Here is a 20,086-nt window from a genome sequence, read left to right on the forward strand (position 1 = left end):
TGGGACAGCTGAACCTTGTAACAGGAGATCCACTGTGCCTCCAGTCCCTGCCTCAGACAGATGACACAGGGATGGCAGTCTTAAATTCAGCTGTCATAAAGAGTGTCGCCCTCCTTCCCTGTGTAAGTCAAGGCTGTCTGCTTCCCCACCACTCTCAGGAGATGGGGTTTCAAATGGGCAGGAACTGCAGCAAGGAAAAAGGAACTTCTTCTGATGCCCTGAAGCTCCTCGAGACCGCAGACAGTCTCTTGTGCCTAGCCTGGGTTTCTGGGCCACTTCCCTATGGAGTCTGACCACCTGTGCTCTCCTGCCACCAAAGTGGGCAACACCCGTCCCAATTCCCAAAGGATGACTAAGGACAGAGATTCCTAGGTCCAGTAATGAAAGAGGAAGGAGGTCCTGAGCCAAGAGGTAGCTGCTTTGGACTGAGGAAGAATACAGTGTGTTAGGGGCACAAAACCCCCTAACTCTTATTGGTAGGTGTCTTGGCTTTGGGAAGTGGATTTCAGGCCAGATGGCTGCCCTAGGGGAAGGAAACATTTATTCTTGGAACAATTTATGGTTTAGCATAGTTGTCCCACGAAACCCTCTTCAAGCACAGAGGAGACCTGACAGATTGGTGGCTGGCTGATTTATCCCATTATTAGGTAGGCTATAAGTCAATGGAGACAGGCCAGTACGGGAGGGGGTCAGCTCAGCTCCCACTCCTAAGCCACAGAGTTCCTTAATAGTCAATTTGCTTCCAAAAGCTGCTTTGGACCCACCCTGTCTCTTCAGTGTCTGCAGAGAGATAGGCCGTAAATCTGCTGTTCTAAGGGCTTCCATGCATCTCACTGGGCTGCTTCCCTGCAGGGCAGTAAGAAGGGAATTCAGAGGTGGGCTGCCCAGACCCTTGGTGGGCTCTGACAGAGAAGGACAGGTTGACCCCAGGCTCTTCACCAGTAGTGTCCTGGTCATTTCTTCTAATGCTCCAGGGTCATCTATAGTATCCTGCTGTAGGTCTGGGACACTACTGGGAATCTTACAGAGTGACAGCCTCTGCCCACTGCAGGTCCTTAGAAGGCTATGGCCTAAGGTGGTACCTTATCTTTGGCTCTGTGGTGTGTGGAAAGGAGGAGGTAGGAAAAGGCACATGCCACGGAATGATTAGCACACTCCTGTACTTGGTACCTTCTCTTTCCTCTGCTTGGCGGCCTCCTCAGCAGACAGGAGGGGCTTGTAGTAGGCGCTGCGCTCAGCAGTGAAATGGACCTTGGAAAGTGCTTGTTCCACCAGCAGGACGGAGAGGTTCGCCCCATCTATGTGGAGCCAGCCGATGAAGTTGCCGGCTTTATCCATGCTCTCGACCTCCACCTCCACCTGGGGACAAAAGACAGCTGTGTGGGTACAGTTCTGCACAGGTGCAGGTGTGAAGGTTGAGAGTGATACCAAGGCTCTCAAGCCTCAGTAACTCCTACATTCATTCTACGTAGCAGAAGCAGCTAGACCCAGAGAATTCTTGAGAGAATGTATTGTTGACATGGGTGCAACGATGTTAAGGACCCCAATGTCTTAGTCCCGTGGGAAGTAGTAAAACCTTCTCCACACGAGTCTCAGGGATGACAGCGCCTTCCTTGAGTGTGGGTAGGAAAGCTGACAGTGTGCAGCAAATCTCCACATAGCTTTTCCACTCATCAGGTTTATAGCCCGAAGACGGCTCCTACTGAGTTAGCTAATCCTACCTCCTTGTTCAGCTGTATGTGTATGTCTGTATGTATATGAACCCAGCATCCCTATTCAACAGTGAATAACTATACACACTGTGCTTTGGTGTCTCCATCAGGGAGCTCAGGCCACCCAACCCCAGCTTTTCTGTGCTGTGTGTTTTGTCTTTTCTTCATGTCCTTGCCGCCCCCACTTAGGTCAATCCTGACAGCTGTGTCGAGCATAGCATTCTAGACTCATCATTCCGCTTTCTTTTCCCCCTTCCTCTTGGTATGGAGCTCCTGGGGTGCAGCTGACTCACCTTGGTTAAAGGAGGCCCTTTGCTTAGTGTGTAGGAGTGATGGGAGAAACAGGCTGAATATGGTGCACCCCACCCTCCCTCAACCACCACAGTTCTTGTGGGGAAGAAAGGCAGGCTCAGGAGCAAGCCAATCCCTGGGGAAAGGGAGACTGAATTCTTTCAGGAAGAACCGAAAGGATTAATGTTTAATGGAGGTAATTAAACAGGCTTCCAGAAAGCAAGTGGGGGGAAGGGAGAAAGAGGACAGGTAAGGCAGAGGCTGTGGGTGGAGCTGCATTAGCACAATGGGCAGTTTGGGGGAGCAGGGCAACTCCAGAGGTCATCCTTCATAAGGGCAAATGGATAGGTTACCACAAGCCCAGACATGCAGCAGAGTTTGAGGGTCTTAGGCCATTTTCATGAATGGCTCTATCCACAGGACCCCAGAGCTGGCACAGACTCTGTTCCTCCAAGTTGGTGGCTCAACCTTTGGAGAGGTTGCCCTGACCCAACCTCAGAAAAGCAATGGACCACAATAAATTCCTTCCTTCTCTCTCAATCCCTGTTCTTCCTCTGCTAAAGGGGACTATAAAAAGCCTTTGCTGCTAAATGTAAAACTTGTATTAATTTAAACGGCTTCAAGCTCGATTAAGCAATAAAATGAATGTCTAAATACCTGGGAATTCTCAGAGCCTGAGCTGGTGCCAGTGGCAGAGGGCTAAAAGGAATGAGAGGGTAGCTGGGAAGTGTCCGGTGACATTACACAAGTAGAGAGAGGTGGCTGGGCTCGGAGGGGCAGAGACAAAATAACAGAGATAAAGGTAAAGGGGGAAGGCCAGGGAGGAGTTTTTCACTGCTATTTTGCTCCCTAGACCCGTTCCTAATGAGTGGAAATGCCAGCTTAAATTGGGGTGTAGCAACCAAGGGGGCATGCAGAGTTCACTAGGGTCTGCAGAAGAAAATAGATTCCATCTGGCCTCATTGTTGAGTTTGCAGGTAAACCAAGGCAAGGGGGTGGAGTTGGCGCTAGCTGGGGCAGAGCCAACAAACGCAGGTGGTCTGACTTGTTTTTTACATTGCTCCAGCAGGCCAAGCTCACCCTCTCCTCAGGCTCCCCAGCTTGTCTCAGAAACAGTCCCTCCTCCAGCTTCTCTGTTTTCTGAGAGGTAAAGCCGGCCCTTCCACCATCCAGACATAGGACCCTGGATCACTTCAGCAGAGCTACATGTAGTGGGAAGAATCAGCACTTTTGCCCAGTAGGTGCTAAAACAGGCTTCTCCTTGCTCTGAGTCTAGCAATTAACTTGTGAAGAAGAGCAAGGGGTGCTAAGAGTTCAATGCTCGATCTACCTCTCAATAGTTCAGGGCACCACAAACTTGACTGTCCTGCAGGGAGAGGACCTGGTGAGCTGAAGGGGCCATCAGGACTGCAGTAATAAGACAAAAAAACTGGGATGGGCATGATGTCACTGTGGAAGAAGACCACCTTTCCTTTGCCTTAATTTGCCAAGTTTTACCAAACAGGCTAAGGCCAAGAAGCAGTAGGTCCCAGAAGAACTCGGGGGTGGCAGTGGGAAGAACAGATGGGCTGGCTGCCTTGTGTTTGGAAGCTCAGGGGACATGTGCCCAGCCAAAAGCAAATGGGGCTGGTTCAGTTCCCAGCCAACATGGAGTCTAAGCCCACACCAATTTCCTCCTTCTCTGACCTGTCATGTTCCAGAGTTTTAGTAGCCAAGAGTTTGTTACCCCCCACTAAAACAGAGGCTGTCGTGTCCCCCCTCCCCATGGCCACATAGCATCCCTCTAGGCTTGGCAGGCCCCCAGGCAGCTTGCAGTGGGCCAGTGTGGTTTTCTGCAGCGGGTTGGGCTGTTGGCACTGATGTAAGAAGCTCAGAGATGGGTTGCTGAGGCAACCAGGCAGGAACAATCTCTCTCATCCTACACAGTGCCATGCTCAGACCTCGCTACACATGGCAAACCCCAAACTGATACCAAATTCTCTGAAGACAGAATACAGATGCTTTCTCCAGGACTTGCCAGGGATAGCCCAACTAGCGGATGGATGTATTTGGGGCTAACCCATCAAGGAGCAGTGGGCTCTCCCTGGCAGGCAAGCCCAGACCTCACATGTATCCAGCTTCTTTCTGCCTGCCACTGATGTGCTAACTTGGGCTTGACAAGTCCCTAGGCCCAGCCAGGAGCAGAGGACAGAAATCTCTGGCCTTGGGCAGTGTGCAGCCACTGTTCCATCTGGGGTTGTAGAAGGAGATAAAGCTGTTGCCAGTAGGGCACAGCTTCCTCTTCATTCCAACTGCCAATGACATAGTAATTTCTCAATCAAACAAAGGCTCTCAGGGGAAGGTGTCCAGGCTACTGTTTTTGCAGGCTTCCGAGTTACTTGGCTCCTGGTCTCTGCAGTCAAGTTCCATGCTATAGCTCTACTTTCCTGGATATACCTAGGCTTGGATAGGTGTTATCTGTGACTCTTCTCTGGTATGGAGAATTGTGGGTCTCATGAGCAGAGGTTAAGCAGGGAGCTCCCAGAGTGGAATGCATGGCCAGCCTTCTCTACTTGTCTCCTTTAGACTGACTGCCAGGAACCTGTGGTATAACAGTTAACTAAATGAGGATCTATGCCCACACAAATTCTAGGTTTAACTCCAGGACTTGGACTTCTGACATTCCCTCCTCACTGCTCAAAAAGAGCCATGGATGGCTGTGTTTATTAATAGTTCTAGAGACTTAGAATACTTAGAAGGCTGAGGCAAGAGGATCACTTGAGCCCAAGAGTTCAAGCACAAGGCAGGAGGCATCTGTGTAAAACAGACACTACACAGAGACAGATTAATTTTTGTTTGTTTTGAGGCAGGGTTTCATAAAGCCCAGGCTGGCCTCAAGTTCATTTTGTTGCTGGGGATGACCTTGAATTCCCGATCCTCTTGCCTAATTGTCCAAGGAGTGTGCCACTATGCCTGGTTTATTCTTTCTACTTAGAGTGCCAGGAATCAGTCCAGGGTTATGTGCGTGCTAGACTATTCCTCTGTCCACACACTCCATTCTTGTTATCCATGATAGTATTATAAAGTGACCATGAAGACTGAATTAGAAAATACTGAACCATTATTCCTAGAGGGAATAAAAGGTTTACGAGGGCTATAGAGATGGCTCAGCTGTTAAAGAGCAAAGGCTGCTCGATCATCCAGAGGACCTGGGTTCAATTTCCAGCACTCCCATGACAGATCACAACTATCTGTAACTCCAAGTTCAGGGGACCTGAGACCCATGCCAAAACACTAATGCACATAAAATAAAACATAAGTAAATGCTTTCTTTTCTTTTAAGGTGGGGGCGGGGGTTTGAGACACAAGGGTTTCTCTGTGTAGCTTTCGACCCTCTCCTGAAATTCACTTTGTAGAGCAGGCTGGCCTCAAACTCATAGAGATCTGCCTGCCTCTGCCTTCTGAGTGCTGGGATTAAAGGGTGTGCGTCACCACTGCCTGGCAATAAATGCTTTCTTTAAAAATAATAATTAAAGAAAAAAAGGTTTAGAAATCTGGAGTCTCTTATTACCTGTTTGCCAAATATCTAACCTTATTCTGACTAAATGTGTTTGTGTTTAAAGACACCTTATTTAATATGTATCACTGATTCATTTACACCAAGCTCTCAGCACCATAAGAGGTCAGACCTGAATGACAGTTATGTAACATGTATTTTTTCTTTAAGGTAAATCCCAGCTTTCTTGACATACTCTTGCTTAGGACCATTTTCTATGACAAAAATCACTAAGAAAAAAAAATCACTTGAGTTTGCTCCCTCCAAAACTCAAGACACTAAACAGATCACAAAGAGAAAAAGTTATTTATACTCTGAGAGCTAAAACAAGAAATTGGAGTTATCTAGGCATACCACACTGCCTTTAATCCTAGCACTTGGGAGGCGGAGGCAGGCAGATCTCTGAGTTCCAGGTCACCCTAGTCTACACAGAGAGCTCCAGGCCAGCTAAGACTACATAGTGAGACCCCCATTTAAAAATAAATAGATAAACTAAAACCTCAAAACACTAGGCACTGTGGTCTATGTCGGTAATCCTAGCACTTGGGAGGGGGAGGGCACAGGTAGGAGGACCAGGAGTTCAAGGTTATCCTCACGTATGTGGTGAGTTTGAGGCCACCCCTGGCTTCTTGAGATCCTATGTCAAAAAGGAGGTGGCAGTATTGCTTTGTTCAACCTGAGCTGGGATTGTGCCTGCCAAGTAACTCAAGCATCTTGCCATGCTGCATGTTTACAAATGACTGCAAAAGCACAAGAATTGATCTTGGGGTTAGTGAGCATGTAAATTTGAAAACACAAAACCTGCAAATGAAGAGGCCTGACTACATATGGATCTCTGTGGGGAGAGCTATTCCTTACAAGTTTCCTCAGATTACAGACTGTAGCTACTGGAGATTTATTCCTGTGAAATATACAAGAAACTTGCTCTTGCCCAACTGGCGATTGCAAGCATTAACCGAGATCTTATCCATGGAGTGCTGTATAAACTGCAAAAAGCTATCTGATACTTTCGCTTCAGCATCTTGGAGTGTTTCTGATGTGACTTGGGCTCAGTAGTTTCTGTGGGGGGGGGCACGGGACGGACTCCTACAACGCACGGGACACAAGGAATTCCTATGGACTGCCATACTCTAGGGGTGGGCATTTGGTGTTTACATCTGTGAGCGGTCATGGTCTTGACACAGGGTATGTGTGTGTTTATATAATAGCAGACAGACAGTGGCTCTGCAGTCTCCCTTTGGGTGTATGACAGAGCTGAGGCCTAGGTGGACATGGTTCTGGAGGAGGCAGGTACTTCCTGACAGACTCTAAGGGGCTTGGGTCGCTGAGCTGACGATCAGATGTGATCATCAGGAGTCAGAAGACACTTGTGGGTTGGCGTACTTGCTCTTCTGTCAGCGTCTCTAGGCGTCTGCCCTTGATGTTGGTGGAGTGACTGTGAGTTTTGTGGCTGCTGGACACCTGAGCTAGACCAGGCTCAGTGAGCTGTGTTCTGCCTGGTTTCAACGTCACCTTTTCTGGTACCACCTGCAAAAGGTCACCCAATGAATACTTGGGGAATCACTTTGCTGCTTCTGGCTTTTAGGGAGCTGAGTGGAGAAGAGAGGCTGAGAATGTGGGCTGTGGAGACAGGTGGCCCGAGTTCAAATTCATCTGCCTGCACTTTTGTAAATCATTTAACTTTTCTGGACCTTAAAAAAACAAAACAAAACAACACGACAACAACAAACCATGGTAGAAACTTGAGATTGCAGCAATACCTGTGTGTAAGTTGTATACACAGTGTATAAATGTTTCCTCATGACTGCTATCACCACAGTTTTCCCTGCTACCTGGTAGGAGAACTTATTTCATGCTCAAATGTTTTCATCCTACAAATAGAACGTCAGTTTAACCAGGGAATGAATTTTTTTTTAATACTCAAAATCCTCCCAGAGCTTGGAAATACCTACTGCTAGGGTTGTGAGGAATTAGAAAGCACATGGATCTGGCAATCTGAAAGACTGTAGCTCAATCCTTCACACAGACCAAACAATCTCTTTTAGACTTGTTCCATTAACAAGTCTAGAAACAAGGAGAGGGGATCTGTGCACTAAGTGGGGTTACATGAAATGCTTCTCCTATCAACTAATGCCAAGAGCTCACGGGCAGCTTCTACATCTCTGGGCTGGTGACATGCAAAAGCTGTCCTGCTTGGTCAAGCCATGCGCTGAGTTCTGCACACTGGGGATCAGTCCCTGATTAGTGAGCCCTGTTGTTCTCTGCCCTCCCAATGGAACTTTGGGTTTTTGACACTGGGGGTTCTTCTGAACAAGAGAAGGTAAGCCAAATGGGATTGACAGGAAGTACTCAGGTATGGGCTACTCCCCAAATCCACCTAAACAGACAGATGCCTATCTGCTTGTGTGTGTAAGGGGTGGGAGCTGAGAGTCAACCATGCCCCGGGAGACAGAATGCTAAGAGACACAGGACCTGGCCTGTTTGTGCGGGCTGGGGCAGCCAGAGGGACCTTCTGCCTCACAGTGGGACACACCTTCTTGCTCCCAAGCACATTAATGTGCCACTAATGAAATTGTTCTGGCTTATTTGCCAAATTAATAAAACAGCACAGGCTGTTAATCTGCAAGTCTCCTAATTACTGAAGAAGAGCTCCTGGTGCCCAGGCAACGCGCACACCTCAGTGCCCACCCAGCTGGGTTGTGGGCTCTTCCTTTCTGGCTGAGGCTGGGGTAAGAAAGGCAAGAAACGGCAAGAGGAGGAAGAAAAGGAGGAGGAGGAGAACTGGATGCGACCATCAGTGCTATTGTAGTAGAGGGAGGATGGTGGTGACCATCAATTTGTGTCATTTCTACAGCTTCTCTCTCAGTGGCCCCTGTGCCCTCACTTCCAGAAATATATACTCAGTTTCTGTCTCCGCCTCCAAATTGTCCCCCTTTCCCCTCTTGTCTGGATTCTGTCCAGCTCCTTAACACAGGAACTACTTCAATCAGACAGGCAGTGGGGCTGAGTCATTCTCCTGCTCTAAGTGGGAACATACTCCCTGCCTGGGGTGCAATGCAGGCTGGGGAGCCACTTGGGGTTTGCCAAGGGTGTGGAGGAAGGGAGAGAAGGAAAGGCCAGGCAAAGCTGATAGTTTCATAAATGCTAACACACCTCTGGCCTTCCTAGCCATTTGGCTTACAATTTCTGAAATCTCTCCTTGATACGAATGTGAGAGCGCAAGCACTCTTGGGTTCGACTTTAAAACTGCTCGGGTATTAAACGAGAGGAAGTGAGCTCAGCCTGCTCTGGATGCCCAGGGGTACTAAAGGGCAAAGGTGTATAGCCACATCCTCTACCTGAGGCTCTCCGGGGGTCCTGGTGTAGGAAGGACATAGAAAAAAAAAGAAAGTATGCATCAGAACTTGCTTCTTCTGAGTTAAGTAAGGGAGCCTGGGCACCAAGAACAAAAGAATTAGTAGATCTGGGAAAAACAGCAAGGGAAATCCATGTTCCAAGCAATGAACACAGGCGGTCAAAGGAGATGGTTTACACGGGGTTTACTGGCTATGGGCATGGACCACACACATATACCAGCCTTTCCTATGTTTGCCAGAAGGATGGAGAACAGTAGTCTCTCCCCTAGGGCACTGGCAGAGCCTCTGCACAATGCCTAAGGCAGCGCAAAAAAATGACTGGAGCGTCCTGTCAGCCTGGGCTCCAGGGCTTGGGAGCCTGGAGAATGCTTGGAACACAGCCCCAGGGTGCCCCCAACTCCAGCTCCAGAGCACTGAGAAAGACTGTGTACATGTTGTACACAGCTGCAGGTTTCTCCAGAGGGTGGGAATCTCCACCATTCTCATATGGGCCTGACTCATGCTTTCAACTCCCTCAAGTCACTAGTGACAGGCAGACAGCCAATGGGCATGGTAGCGCATATAGAACTTTGGAGGTTGAGATAGGAGGATCATTGAGTCTAGCTTGGTTTACACAATGAGGTCTTATCTCAGCATAATCACCACCGTCACCAAACCAATCTGCCAACCAGCCAACCAGCCAACCAACCAGCCAGCCAACCAACCTACCAACCAACCAGCCAGCCAGCCAGCCAACCAGCCAGACAGCCAGCCAGCCAGCCAGCCAGCCAGCCAGCCAGCCAGCCAGCCAACCAACCAACCAACCAACCAACCAACCAACCAGTGGGGACTGGTAGAAGGGAGCTAGGTCACAGGGATATGACTTTTGGAAGGACCACCTTGTTACAGAAGAGCAAGTCCAGTCCCCTCTCCCCTTTTGTCTTCCGTTTGAACCATATACTTTATTTCTCTCAAAGGTGCTCCAGATATGATGCCAGTGCTGGTGGCAATGCATCCTCTAGGGCTTTCCAAATAAACTCATTAAAAAGCAAAACAACAACAAAACCAAACCAGAGACTACCTAGTATGTATCATTTTATTCTCTTTTAGCAACACTAGACAGTCAAAGACTTCAACCCACTCATTCTGCCCAGTCTTTTGTGAGAATGTGAGTAGAATTCCAGGGCAACCAGAGCATGACTGAGATCCCTTTACGACACAGAGAGGGAGCCATGCTATGGGGTGGGTTTTCCACTGTTGCTGATGCTGCATGAAAGCTGTAGTGTGCTGCCACGGCCAGAGTGTGAACGCGAAGAGACACTTCACCTTAATATAGTAGCAGTTTAACACGGCCAACTCAAGGCTTCCCCTCGCGGCCACACACATACCAACTTCTTTCAGAGATGATGAACATTAACACAATGCAATTAATAATTCAATGCTCTGGGAGCTGGGAGGCTATGCCTATGAAAGGCCTCCTGGGTCTCATTACTGTCAGTGCAGTACAGTGGGGAGTGGGCAGGCTAGAGGCAGGCAGCAGCAAGCTCTTTCATGTGCTGCTGGCATGTGTGGCTCTGTCCCCACCTCCTTGAGATGCCCTTTCACCTCTACACTACGCGATCCTTTATTATGCTCAACCCAAACTAATAATTGCCTTTCCAATCTCTTCTCTGACATCTTAGCACCAGGCTATGCCAATGCACCAGGGATGCCCAGAAGTCCAGCCAGGGTGGCACAATAGCAAGAGGGGCCAAGGAGCTACTGGAAATGCAGGGTGAGCCTGCCATAGCAAGTGAACTGACTAGGCTAGAAGGGCTTCCTTCTCCTCTTCTACCTCTAGGGTAGGGGTAGGATGATGACAGGGTGGGAATACACTTTTGGTCCTGCCTGAGGCAGAGAGGCAGAAGCCAAGGCATTAGTATCGTTGGAGTCTGCTGGGAAATGCAAACCTGCTGACTCCAGGCCTTTGCAAGCGGTAACACAGTTTACAAACTGACGCAATCTGTTCCTTTGGTGCAGACAATAAGGAAAGCAGACTGTTCATCTTCCTAGGAAAACCCCAGGCTGGAGGCCGGAGGGAGAGTTAACTCTTTCTTCCCCAAGCTTCATGCAGGGAGTGTGACAGAACAGGCAAGTGCTTGTACCGTTCCTCACTAAGCAAGAGGTAGGCTTTAAGATCTTTTAAGTGGTGCTGACCCTTTTGGTGCTTGCTAGCTAATACTGAGAACGGTCCTAGCCAAAGGGAGGTGTGAAGACTGCTTTCCATCTGGTGCCTCTACACAATCTTTCTACCAGGGACCTTGGCTTGGGTCAGGAGTCCTCTGAGTGGCCTTCTCCCAAGCCCAGCCAGTGTATTCTCTGGCTTCAAAGCTATAACTGCCTTGGAGGGACAAAGTTAGGCTTCAGCCTATTTTTGTAGTAGGAAAATCAATGTGTCTATGATCTATGGAGTTGCCTGAGGTTAGCAAATCTCTTGCATGGACTATAAGTAACTAAATGTCCTATCAGGTCATGTTCAAGGGCAGTTTCCCATTGCAGACCCCAATTCTTAAACTCCTTTACCTGAAACACTGTGGCAATGTCACTGTGAGAACTCTGCTATTAAGAACCACTTAGATTGGCACTCACGGTTATTTCTCTCCCTCCCATCCATTTTGAAAGGACAAAGAAATCACAAGACACTGGGTCATACCCTCTTTCTGCTTCCTTAGGCACCGGCTTCTGTCAGTCATCCTCTACCCTGCCTTTCTGCATGCTTTCCCCATCACTCTGCCTACTAAATCTCACCCATCTTAGGAAACCTGGCCTGACCACCCTTTTCTCCCCATCCAAAGCGCTTTCTGCACATGCCCACTCCCTTCTCTTCCATTTTCCCCATCCAATGTAGTCAGTTCCCATAGCCACTATTTCCACTATTGCCATTTTAATAATTTCTTTGTAGACGTCATCATTTCTGACCTTTCAAATATCTGACCAAGCTAAGAAACCCCTATCTTTCTGAAACTTTCTCTTTTAGGTCTCTTCTCAATCTTGGCATCGTCTCCACATTTTTCTTTGATTTCAGTTGAGAATTCTTCCCCAACAGCATGACCTCTGAATAAGGATATTCCCAGGATACAGCTGTGAACAGTTCTTGGACTCTACTACTTTAAGTGGTCAGAAGCCCTGCAACCTAGGCCTCACTACAGGATTCCACCCCACCAGGCAGAGACCAATGACATGAATCTCTCACCTTCACTGTGAAGTCTACTCTTCCCGCATGTCAGCACGGCTCCATGCACTGTCACATATGACCTCTGCTCCCCTGACTCGACTTACTGCAATTCTCCCGCCTTTTATCAGTCTTACAACAGTACCACTCTTTAGGTTGGGTCTTGGCTGTAGGTAACACCCGCCTCACTGCTGTCCTTACCAGCCCGTCTATGTTGTATCTTACAGCCCTCACTATTCTAATCTAGTCATGCCAAATGCCTCCTATTCTATATACATGCTCTGCTGGCTGGTCAGACCTCAGCACGTTATTCCCTTTGGCTGGAATGTTCTTTACTACTACTTCAGCTGCAAACTTCTGCCCATTAAGATTTGGCAATCCCATTTTCACTTGAACCATGCCAGTATACATCGAGGGCTTTCTCTCATGGCTCATCTCACCTCACCAACACAATATGAGAATGGAAACTTCCTACTGGTCCCCGGTGAGCATTCAATAAGCAGATGAGAGGTTTAAAAGTCCTGGGTTCCCTTAGACTGTCATCAGTAGACTCGGAGGAAGTACTTACCACTGTAGCACAGGAATGATGTGAGAAGCACATCTCTGCCACAGGGCTGGCCCACAGTTACCCTGTTGTAGCAGACCTGCCCATGGGAGCCCAGTGGGCCAAAGCCTGGCCTTGGTCAAGGCAGTCAGTGCTGATTGAGGACTCAGATGCAGTCCAGACATAACGAGCAGAAGGGGCTCTTTTGTACTTGGCTTTGTCTGGGGCGAATATAACTGGAGCGAGGATGGATTTCTCTATTTATCCAGGCATGAGTGCAGGCAGCAGCTGTGTATATCTCCCCCTGGTTTCTTACACATCCATCGCCTCCTGGTTACTGAGCCCTCAGCAAGGAAGAGGAGAAGAGCAAAAGCAGACTGACACATAAGGCCAGTTCAGGAGGCAGAGGCATGCGGATCTCTGTGAGTTCGAGACCAGCCTGGTCTACAAAGGGAGTTCCAGGACAGGCTCAAAAGCTACAGAGAAACCCTCTCTCGAAAAACCAAAAAAAAAAAAAAAAAAAGGCCAGTTCAGGAGTTAGGGGGGTGAAGCAGATGTGGGGGTGAAGCCAGAGAGGCCAGTGCTCAATCTTTCAAGCAAGGCTTCAGATGGTAAGTCAAGCCTCTGTCACTTAGGGAACAAGGACTGGGAAAGCTTTATGCTACAGGTCACCTGTGAGTGCCAGGAGGTCTTAGGTACTCTGGGGGAATGCAGAAAACTTGGGCTGTGGCCACAGGGTCTGCTCACAAATTATGGGGGCATTTTCTTTACTATCACCTGACCTCTTAGCAAAAGGGACACAGATACTCATTCCCCTTGCAGACCATAAAAAGGACCACAGCAAAAAGCTGGGACAGAAATCCCACACTTTCAGCAACTGCCTCCTTCCCTTATCACCCATCCTTGCAGACCATCTTGAGGAAACCCCACATCTGTCCCTACTATCTTTAACCCATCCTCTCTGTCCAGTCCATGACCATTCTGGCTATGGACAAGTAAGGCACCCTTTACCGACCTGTGCTTAGCACGGCTGCTGTGGGTTAGCAGCAGCTTCTGGTCCAGATCAGTACACCCAAGAACAGAAAGTCCCAGGTTCTCCTTGGATTCCTTGTAGGCCCAGGAGAGAAGAGCTCTGAGCATTCTGGGGGCTATATCCCTGTCTAGGATATGTTTCCAAACTGTTTCAATCCTTACCAGAGAGAAAAGAAAACATCCTCTGAGATGATGCCTAGCCTGGAAGACTGGTCTTTGAGCCCAGGCAGTATCAGGGCTAGAAGGCTGTTCTGTGTCCACCTTTCTGCACACAGAACAACCTTGCTTTCTGTGACCCAAGGGGTGCATGATCTCTCTGGCATCTCAGTAATGCACAGAAAAGCCCATGGGTAAAAGACACCCATTATAAGGCTTGAGCATGTAAACATGAAATAAGGATAAATGCAGCCTGCCAAAGGCCAGATCGGCCTAGTTAATGACTGGGCCTTGCCCTCCTCCATAGCTTGGGTTTCCTCACTGCTGACTTTTTATTGCTAATGACAATTAAAATATGGCATCACTTACCCTCTCAGATTGGAGCCCTAATTGGCTATAAACCCTTCCAAACACTTAGTGTAGGGCTGGAGTTTACATTAAGACACTTCTTGGTTACAGTCAGCAGTCCTGCCCTCAGCCGTGCCTGCCTTATTTTGTGGCAGGTCCCAGTGTTCCCTGCCCCACAGAGAGGAATGGGACAATGGGCCTGGGAGACACCTACACTGGAACCATGTTCTTCCTTCATGTTACTCACAGCCCATGATACAGGCTTTTATACTCATCTGGGCCTAATGATCAGCTTCTGAAAGTTTTCAGGTCACTACATTAAGGCGAGATGCACAGGGGAAGTATTAGTAACAAGAAAGAACATGTATAGAGAGTCACAGCTCGGCTGTTGATGGACTCTGTCTTCTTGAAGGAACTAGTGTAGTGTTTCATTAATCTTGATTTTTCTTCCTTTTAATCTCAACTAAATGTCCCAAATACAATTCAGTGTAACAAAGCTCCAGAAGCCAGTTGGTGGTCCCTTTGCCCTACTATCTGCTCAGGCTGATTCTGCCCTGTTCTAAGACAGGGAATAGCTGTCCTCATTCACTCTGTTCCACCTCCCGGCTTCTGTTGCACTAGGCAGAATCCCATAGCCACCTGCTCTCTGCTCCCTGTGGGGGAACTGCCTATAAGGAAGGCATGCTCTAAAACTGGAGAGGAAATGAGGATGCTCAGTGTCTCCTAAGATCACCCAGAAGTCACAATTAGCATCTAAATCCTTTTGACCTGAAGGGAGGACCTGGCATCAGTTGAGCTGCCTCTTCTGACAGAAGACACTTGGATGCAGCTACTGCTGTCAACACAGCTTTTCCCACTGTGGCCTTCTTGCCACAGTGCCCTCGGACAAAGATTTGAGACTCCTGCCACCAACCTGCCACTCAGTGTAAATACCATTTAAACAATTTGATTTCTTTCAATGCCTTCTGGGGGTACTCTCTATGGCCCGCTGCTCCTGAGCTGCTTCCTGGAGTCAGTGGGCAAGGAAATGCAGAGCATGAGGGTCAGAAGCAGCAAGCAAGAGGGAAAAGGCCAGTCCTAATCTCCTTCTAAGCAGGGACTTACTGAGATGCTGCAAGGACCACGGTGGTGGGGGTGCTGAGAGGGGGAACCGAGGACTTTCCCAAGATGAAGCATGTTAGTGCGAATGTAGCATCCCATTTCTCGTGGTATTTCAAGGACCCTCTGTTCTGGCTCAGCATGCTGGTTTGCTTGCTGTGTGAGCTGCTCATTCCTACCTCTGACATCCATCCCTACATGTCTCAGGGCCACAAGCCTGTGTCAGGACTGTGATGGTTGGACGATGAGTCTTCCCTGCACAGCTACGAGAAGACAGAAGTCATTCTGAGGGAACTGTCCATTTACTGTAAAGAACAGTATGGCAAGTCCCTTCTTGAAGTTGCTATCCAGAATCAAGAGCAAAACTATGGACAGTAGCTTGTAAGATGCATCCCAAGCTCTTCTGTCTTCCAGGAAGCTATCCTTCATCCACTTTTCCTAACAACTAACTTCACCTTGGTGTTCATATCTGCCCTGTATCAACTTGCTCATGCTTTCCATGACCTTTTATGTGTTCTGCCTTCTGAATAAGGTATTTGTTTTCCTGTTTCTGTTCAACCCATTTGGATCCCAAGAGCTTGTACAAGGGTAGCAGGATTCTAGGCAGTGCTGGAAAGGGCTTGATGGCAGAGGATCCTGCACTCCTTGGGGAGAGACTATGCTTGGCTGGGCTCTTTTGCTTCTGGGCAGTTCTTTCCATGTGGCTACATTCCTGGTTGCTATTCAGATCTTTCTTAACACAGAGAGCTTCCAAGGCCAGGCAGGCAGCAGAAAAGACAGGTTTACACTGTAACAAGGTCCTGTGTCTACTGCAAGGGAAGATCAACGTGGCTCAGGAAGATACAACAAAATGCAGAAGCACCAAGGATACCCAGCTGAGCTGATGAGAGCGGTAACATCCAACAACAAATGACCATGATCCTTCAAAATGGAAGCACAAATGCCAAGGAAACAAGAATATATAAAAATCATTAAGGATATACAAAGAGGCTGAGGGCTCACCGTCTATCAACCAACCCAGGAAGCATCATTTAACATTTGCTAAGCAGAACAGCATGGCATAAGACACTGCAGCTGATTTAAAAGTGGGAAAAATGCAAAGAGCCTGAGATTTAGTTGAGAAGACACAATGAAGCCACATCATGTCAATTAGTGACAAAATGTCATGTAAAACACATAGCAGCTCACAGATATGGACGGTAAATATCAGATGGGTTCAGAGGAGAGCCTGAGACAGCTCCGAGGGACAGATGAGCAGTCAGAACACTCTTTAGAAAGGGGCAGGGCTTTAAAGGATGAACAAAGACAAACCTGGGTAGCACAGGGAACAGCTTTAAAAGCAATACATATGGGAAGGGAAAGAACGTGATGACAAGATCAGAAGATATAAACAGATGTTAGAGCAAGGAAGAGAGGGGCTGTGGAGGAGGAGGGGCAAATGCAAGCAGCCTTGAACCAAAGCTCTGGAGGGCTGACCTTGAGAGAAGGCTGGATTCTGGACACCTTTAGGAAGGAAGAAAGGAAAAAAAGGATGGGGACTTGAACAAGATGGACAAAAATCCTGTTATAATCATGGTTTGGGGGACGGAGGAGTAAGAAGAAATAAAAACACACTGTGGTCGCTTCTTAATGGACCATGAAGTACTTTCTCCCCAAGTCAGACTATACAGAGAGAGACCAAAGGAGAGAGAGAGAGTGAGGGAAGAAGAACAAATAAACGACAATGATAACAACCAAACAAGGCCCAGACATTGCTAGGCTAGAGAGCCAGCACCAGTTTTCACTCCTTTACTGTCTTTGTTCACTATGTTCAAAGTGAACATACTGTTCACTATGCTGCGTCTTACTCAGCCTTCTCCATTCCAAATACTTCTGTCTTTGATTTTGTGAACCACATCTATTGACTGCACTGGTTATCAGTGCAGTCAGATGACTTGGGTTCAAATTTAGCCTGTGCTGTTTCTGAACTCTAAGAAAGGTAATTTTAAATCTCTGCTTACACTTCTTCAAGCTGTGACACATAAGTAAAACAACAACAACAAAAAACCGGAGTCTCCTTCCTAAGGTTTAAGCGAGTTAATGCATATTAAGCTCTTTAAACCATGCTAATATACAACAATGCTTACTGTACTTACTGGACTGCACACACATATATATATATGAAATAGAAACCTAATTTGTATGTACAGGGTGACCAAGTTCTATAGTTTTTAATGGAAAAATGATTGGGTTTTGGCCAGGGTGTAGCCTAGCATTATTCTTGCTTTAGACCTTGGCTTCTAGAATATGCAGGGAACTTCCCTTCCCCCTGAGAAGTTGAGTGTGAACGGAAGGCACTCTTTCTTGGCCACTGGAACTCTCACTTGGCTGAATTTGCAGCAGATTTAAGGCTTAGCAGGAAGGATAGGGTGTGAGTGCTTCTCCAGTCTCATTCTATCACCTCCTACCCCCTCACGCCACATAGACTCCGATCTGGCCCTGGACAGACACTGCAGTCTCGCACCTTCATGTCTTGCTGCTTGTGGTAGATATTTCAATAGCCTTATCTCCTTCCTTTTCCTACTCTTGGGCATTCATATGGTCAGCTCCAGTCTCTTCTCTCACTGGTGAGATTTAGCAGAAATCTTGGAACAGGACACGTAGGAAAGCTGTTGCTATCTTTGTGCTTTCTCCTTTTGAGTCCCTGGCTAGGAGGAAAAGCTGAATGGTGGGTGAGCTAAGAACAACTGAGAAGGGTAAAGTGGCCTTTCTATACACACCCGGAAACGTACCCTGTTGACACTGGGAGACACTGTACTGGTACTGGGCCACCTACCTCTGAGCTTCTTTTATGAATATGAAGAAAAGCTTACTCCTCTTTTAGCAAATGCTGTTTTGGTCGGCACTGAGTGCAACTGGACGCAGCTGCTGTGTCGTAACCTCTCTCTGGAGTGCAAGCCCACACCTGTTTGTCCCCACAGCATTTCCTACAAGAAGTCTTACTCTCAGTCCCCTGCTGTGCACTGAGGGAATCCTGGGCAACACAGAGCACAGATCATCCATCCTCTCTGACTGTGTAAGCGTTTGTCAGCCTGCCAACTCCTTGCTACTTGACTTCATGGACCCAACTCCTGCATGTGTCTGATCTACATAGGAGGTCAACACATGAAAGATAAATACATACACTAGTCTACCACTGGCATTTATCAATTTGTCTTTGCTCTTACATGTCTGGCCTGAACATAAAATCAACAAAAACACAGTGCTGGGCCCATATTTGGTGCCTGGGGCTACAGTCTGGCTTATTAAGGCTGTATCCAGTAGGCTTGTCTAACAACCAGGCTTGGCAAGGGTGGATGAAAAAAAGGTAAGTTCTAGGTAAGAGCTGTCAATTCCACATCTAAAGGGACAGTCAAGGAAAAGTAAATGAAACCAACATTTCTCAAGTTCTGGCTATGAGTGCTATTCATGGAAGAACATACATTAGACATGACACTTGCTGGCTTAGTCTGCACAATTGTTTATAAAAAAAGCTTTTTATGGTCCCTTTCTACTGATAAGGACAAAAGGCTCGCACTGATTTTGGGTACTGCTGGGGCTGGGGACCTAACTCCATGGTGGAGTATGCCTAGCAAGTACAAAGCCTTGTGTTACATCCCCAGCATCACAGACAAGTTAAAAACAAAGAAGAGGAAGGAAAGGAAAGGAAAGGCTAGGAAAAGGGTGCTCTAAGGTGCTGCTATGGTCAGAAGCTCTAACAGGCTGCTGCACAGTGGGACGACTACTGACAATGACGACATACTGTGCATCTCAGGAAGGATGGGAAAACGGGCTCAGACAGTTTCACCATAAAAGTGGCTGAAGCTGGGCCTGGTGGCACACACCTTTAATCCCAGCACTTGGGAGGCGGAGGCAGAAGCAGGTGGATCTCTGTGAATTCAAAGCCAGCCTGGTCTACATAATGAGATAATGATAATGAGTTCCAGGACAACCAGGCCCTGTCTCAAAAAAAACAAAAAACAAAAAACCCCCTCCTTCACTAAATAGGTATGTAACATTTGAGAAAGACGTTTACAGTGAATTAAAGACAATATAGTGTATATGCTATTGAAACATCATATAATGCCCTATTAATGTGTAGTCATTAAATTTAATTAAAAACAGATTAGAGGGGAAAAAAGGTGAAAGTTATTTGGTAAGTGCAGGCCAGAACTTGAACTCGATTCTGCCTACTTTCAGAACCTGGCTCTTGTTGCCAACCTTTCGGCAGAGTGACTGTAGGCATCTGGAAGCACCATACTCCCAAATACCTAAATTTCCTGAAAGAATTGAAGTGGAGGCTCTGGCCAGGAAGTGAGGAATGCAGGCAAATTGAGAGAGGACAGGAAGCATCGCTGGGGAGAGGCATCTGTCTTTCTGCTGGCCTGGTTGCTTTGCTCTTGGCCTGGGTGATGTGTCAGTGAGAAGGGAAAGTCATTAGGAAAGGCAGGTCCCTCAACAGGATCTGCTTGAGCAACTATTCCCAGGACCCCTGCTGAGCACTCCCCTTAGTGGCTCTGGGCTCATTACCCTCTGGGACTCTCCCTGTCTGTTCCCTGCTGACTGTTCAGAATGGGGTAAGCCCCAGAAACTAGGCAGCCACCTCCTCGACTGTCTAGGAGCCACTGCAGCAACCTCTTCTTGGGCTTCCATGGGGAGGTGGTCCAATGGCATCCCCATTCCATTTCTCCCAGCTTTTCTCCCTCTGTTGAAGCAGGTCCCAAAGAGGGGCTTAACCTTGGTGAGTCCAAACCTCTGAAGCAATAGGACTCCTTTAGATCTCTGTGGGGAACATCGAACTGACAA

General features: G+C 47.8%; 1 protein-coding gene across 1 annotated transcript in view; it reads right to left on the reverse strand.

Annotated features, from left to right (window-relative positions):
- The window catches only part of Snd1 (staphylococcal nuclease and tudor domain containing 1), a 399,970-nt gene that overhangs the window by 12,416 nt on the left and 367,468 nt on the right, over positions 1-20,086 (reverse strand). Inside the window, exon 17 of the mRNA XM_050141445.1 lies at positions 1,171-1,359. Coding sequence (XP_049997402.1) covers positions 1,171-1,359 — 189 coding nt within the window. The remainder of the gene's footprint in view (positions 1-1,170; positions 1,360-20,086) is intronic.

The sequence above is a fragment of the Alexandromys fortis genome, unplaced genomic scaffold, assembly GCF_014885135.2.
Source record: "Alexandromys fortis isolate MF-2015 unplaced genomic scaffold, M_Fortis_MF-2015_v1.1 scaffold_44, whole genome shotgun sequence".
Classification (NCBI taxonomy): domain Eukaryota; kingdom Metazoa; phylum Chordata; class Mammalia; order Rodentia; family Cricetidae; genus Alexandromys; species Alexandromys fortis.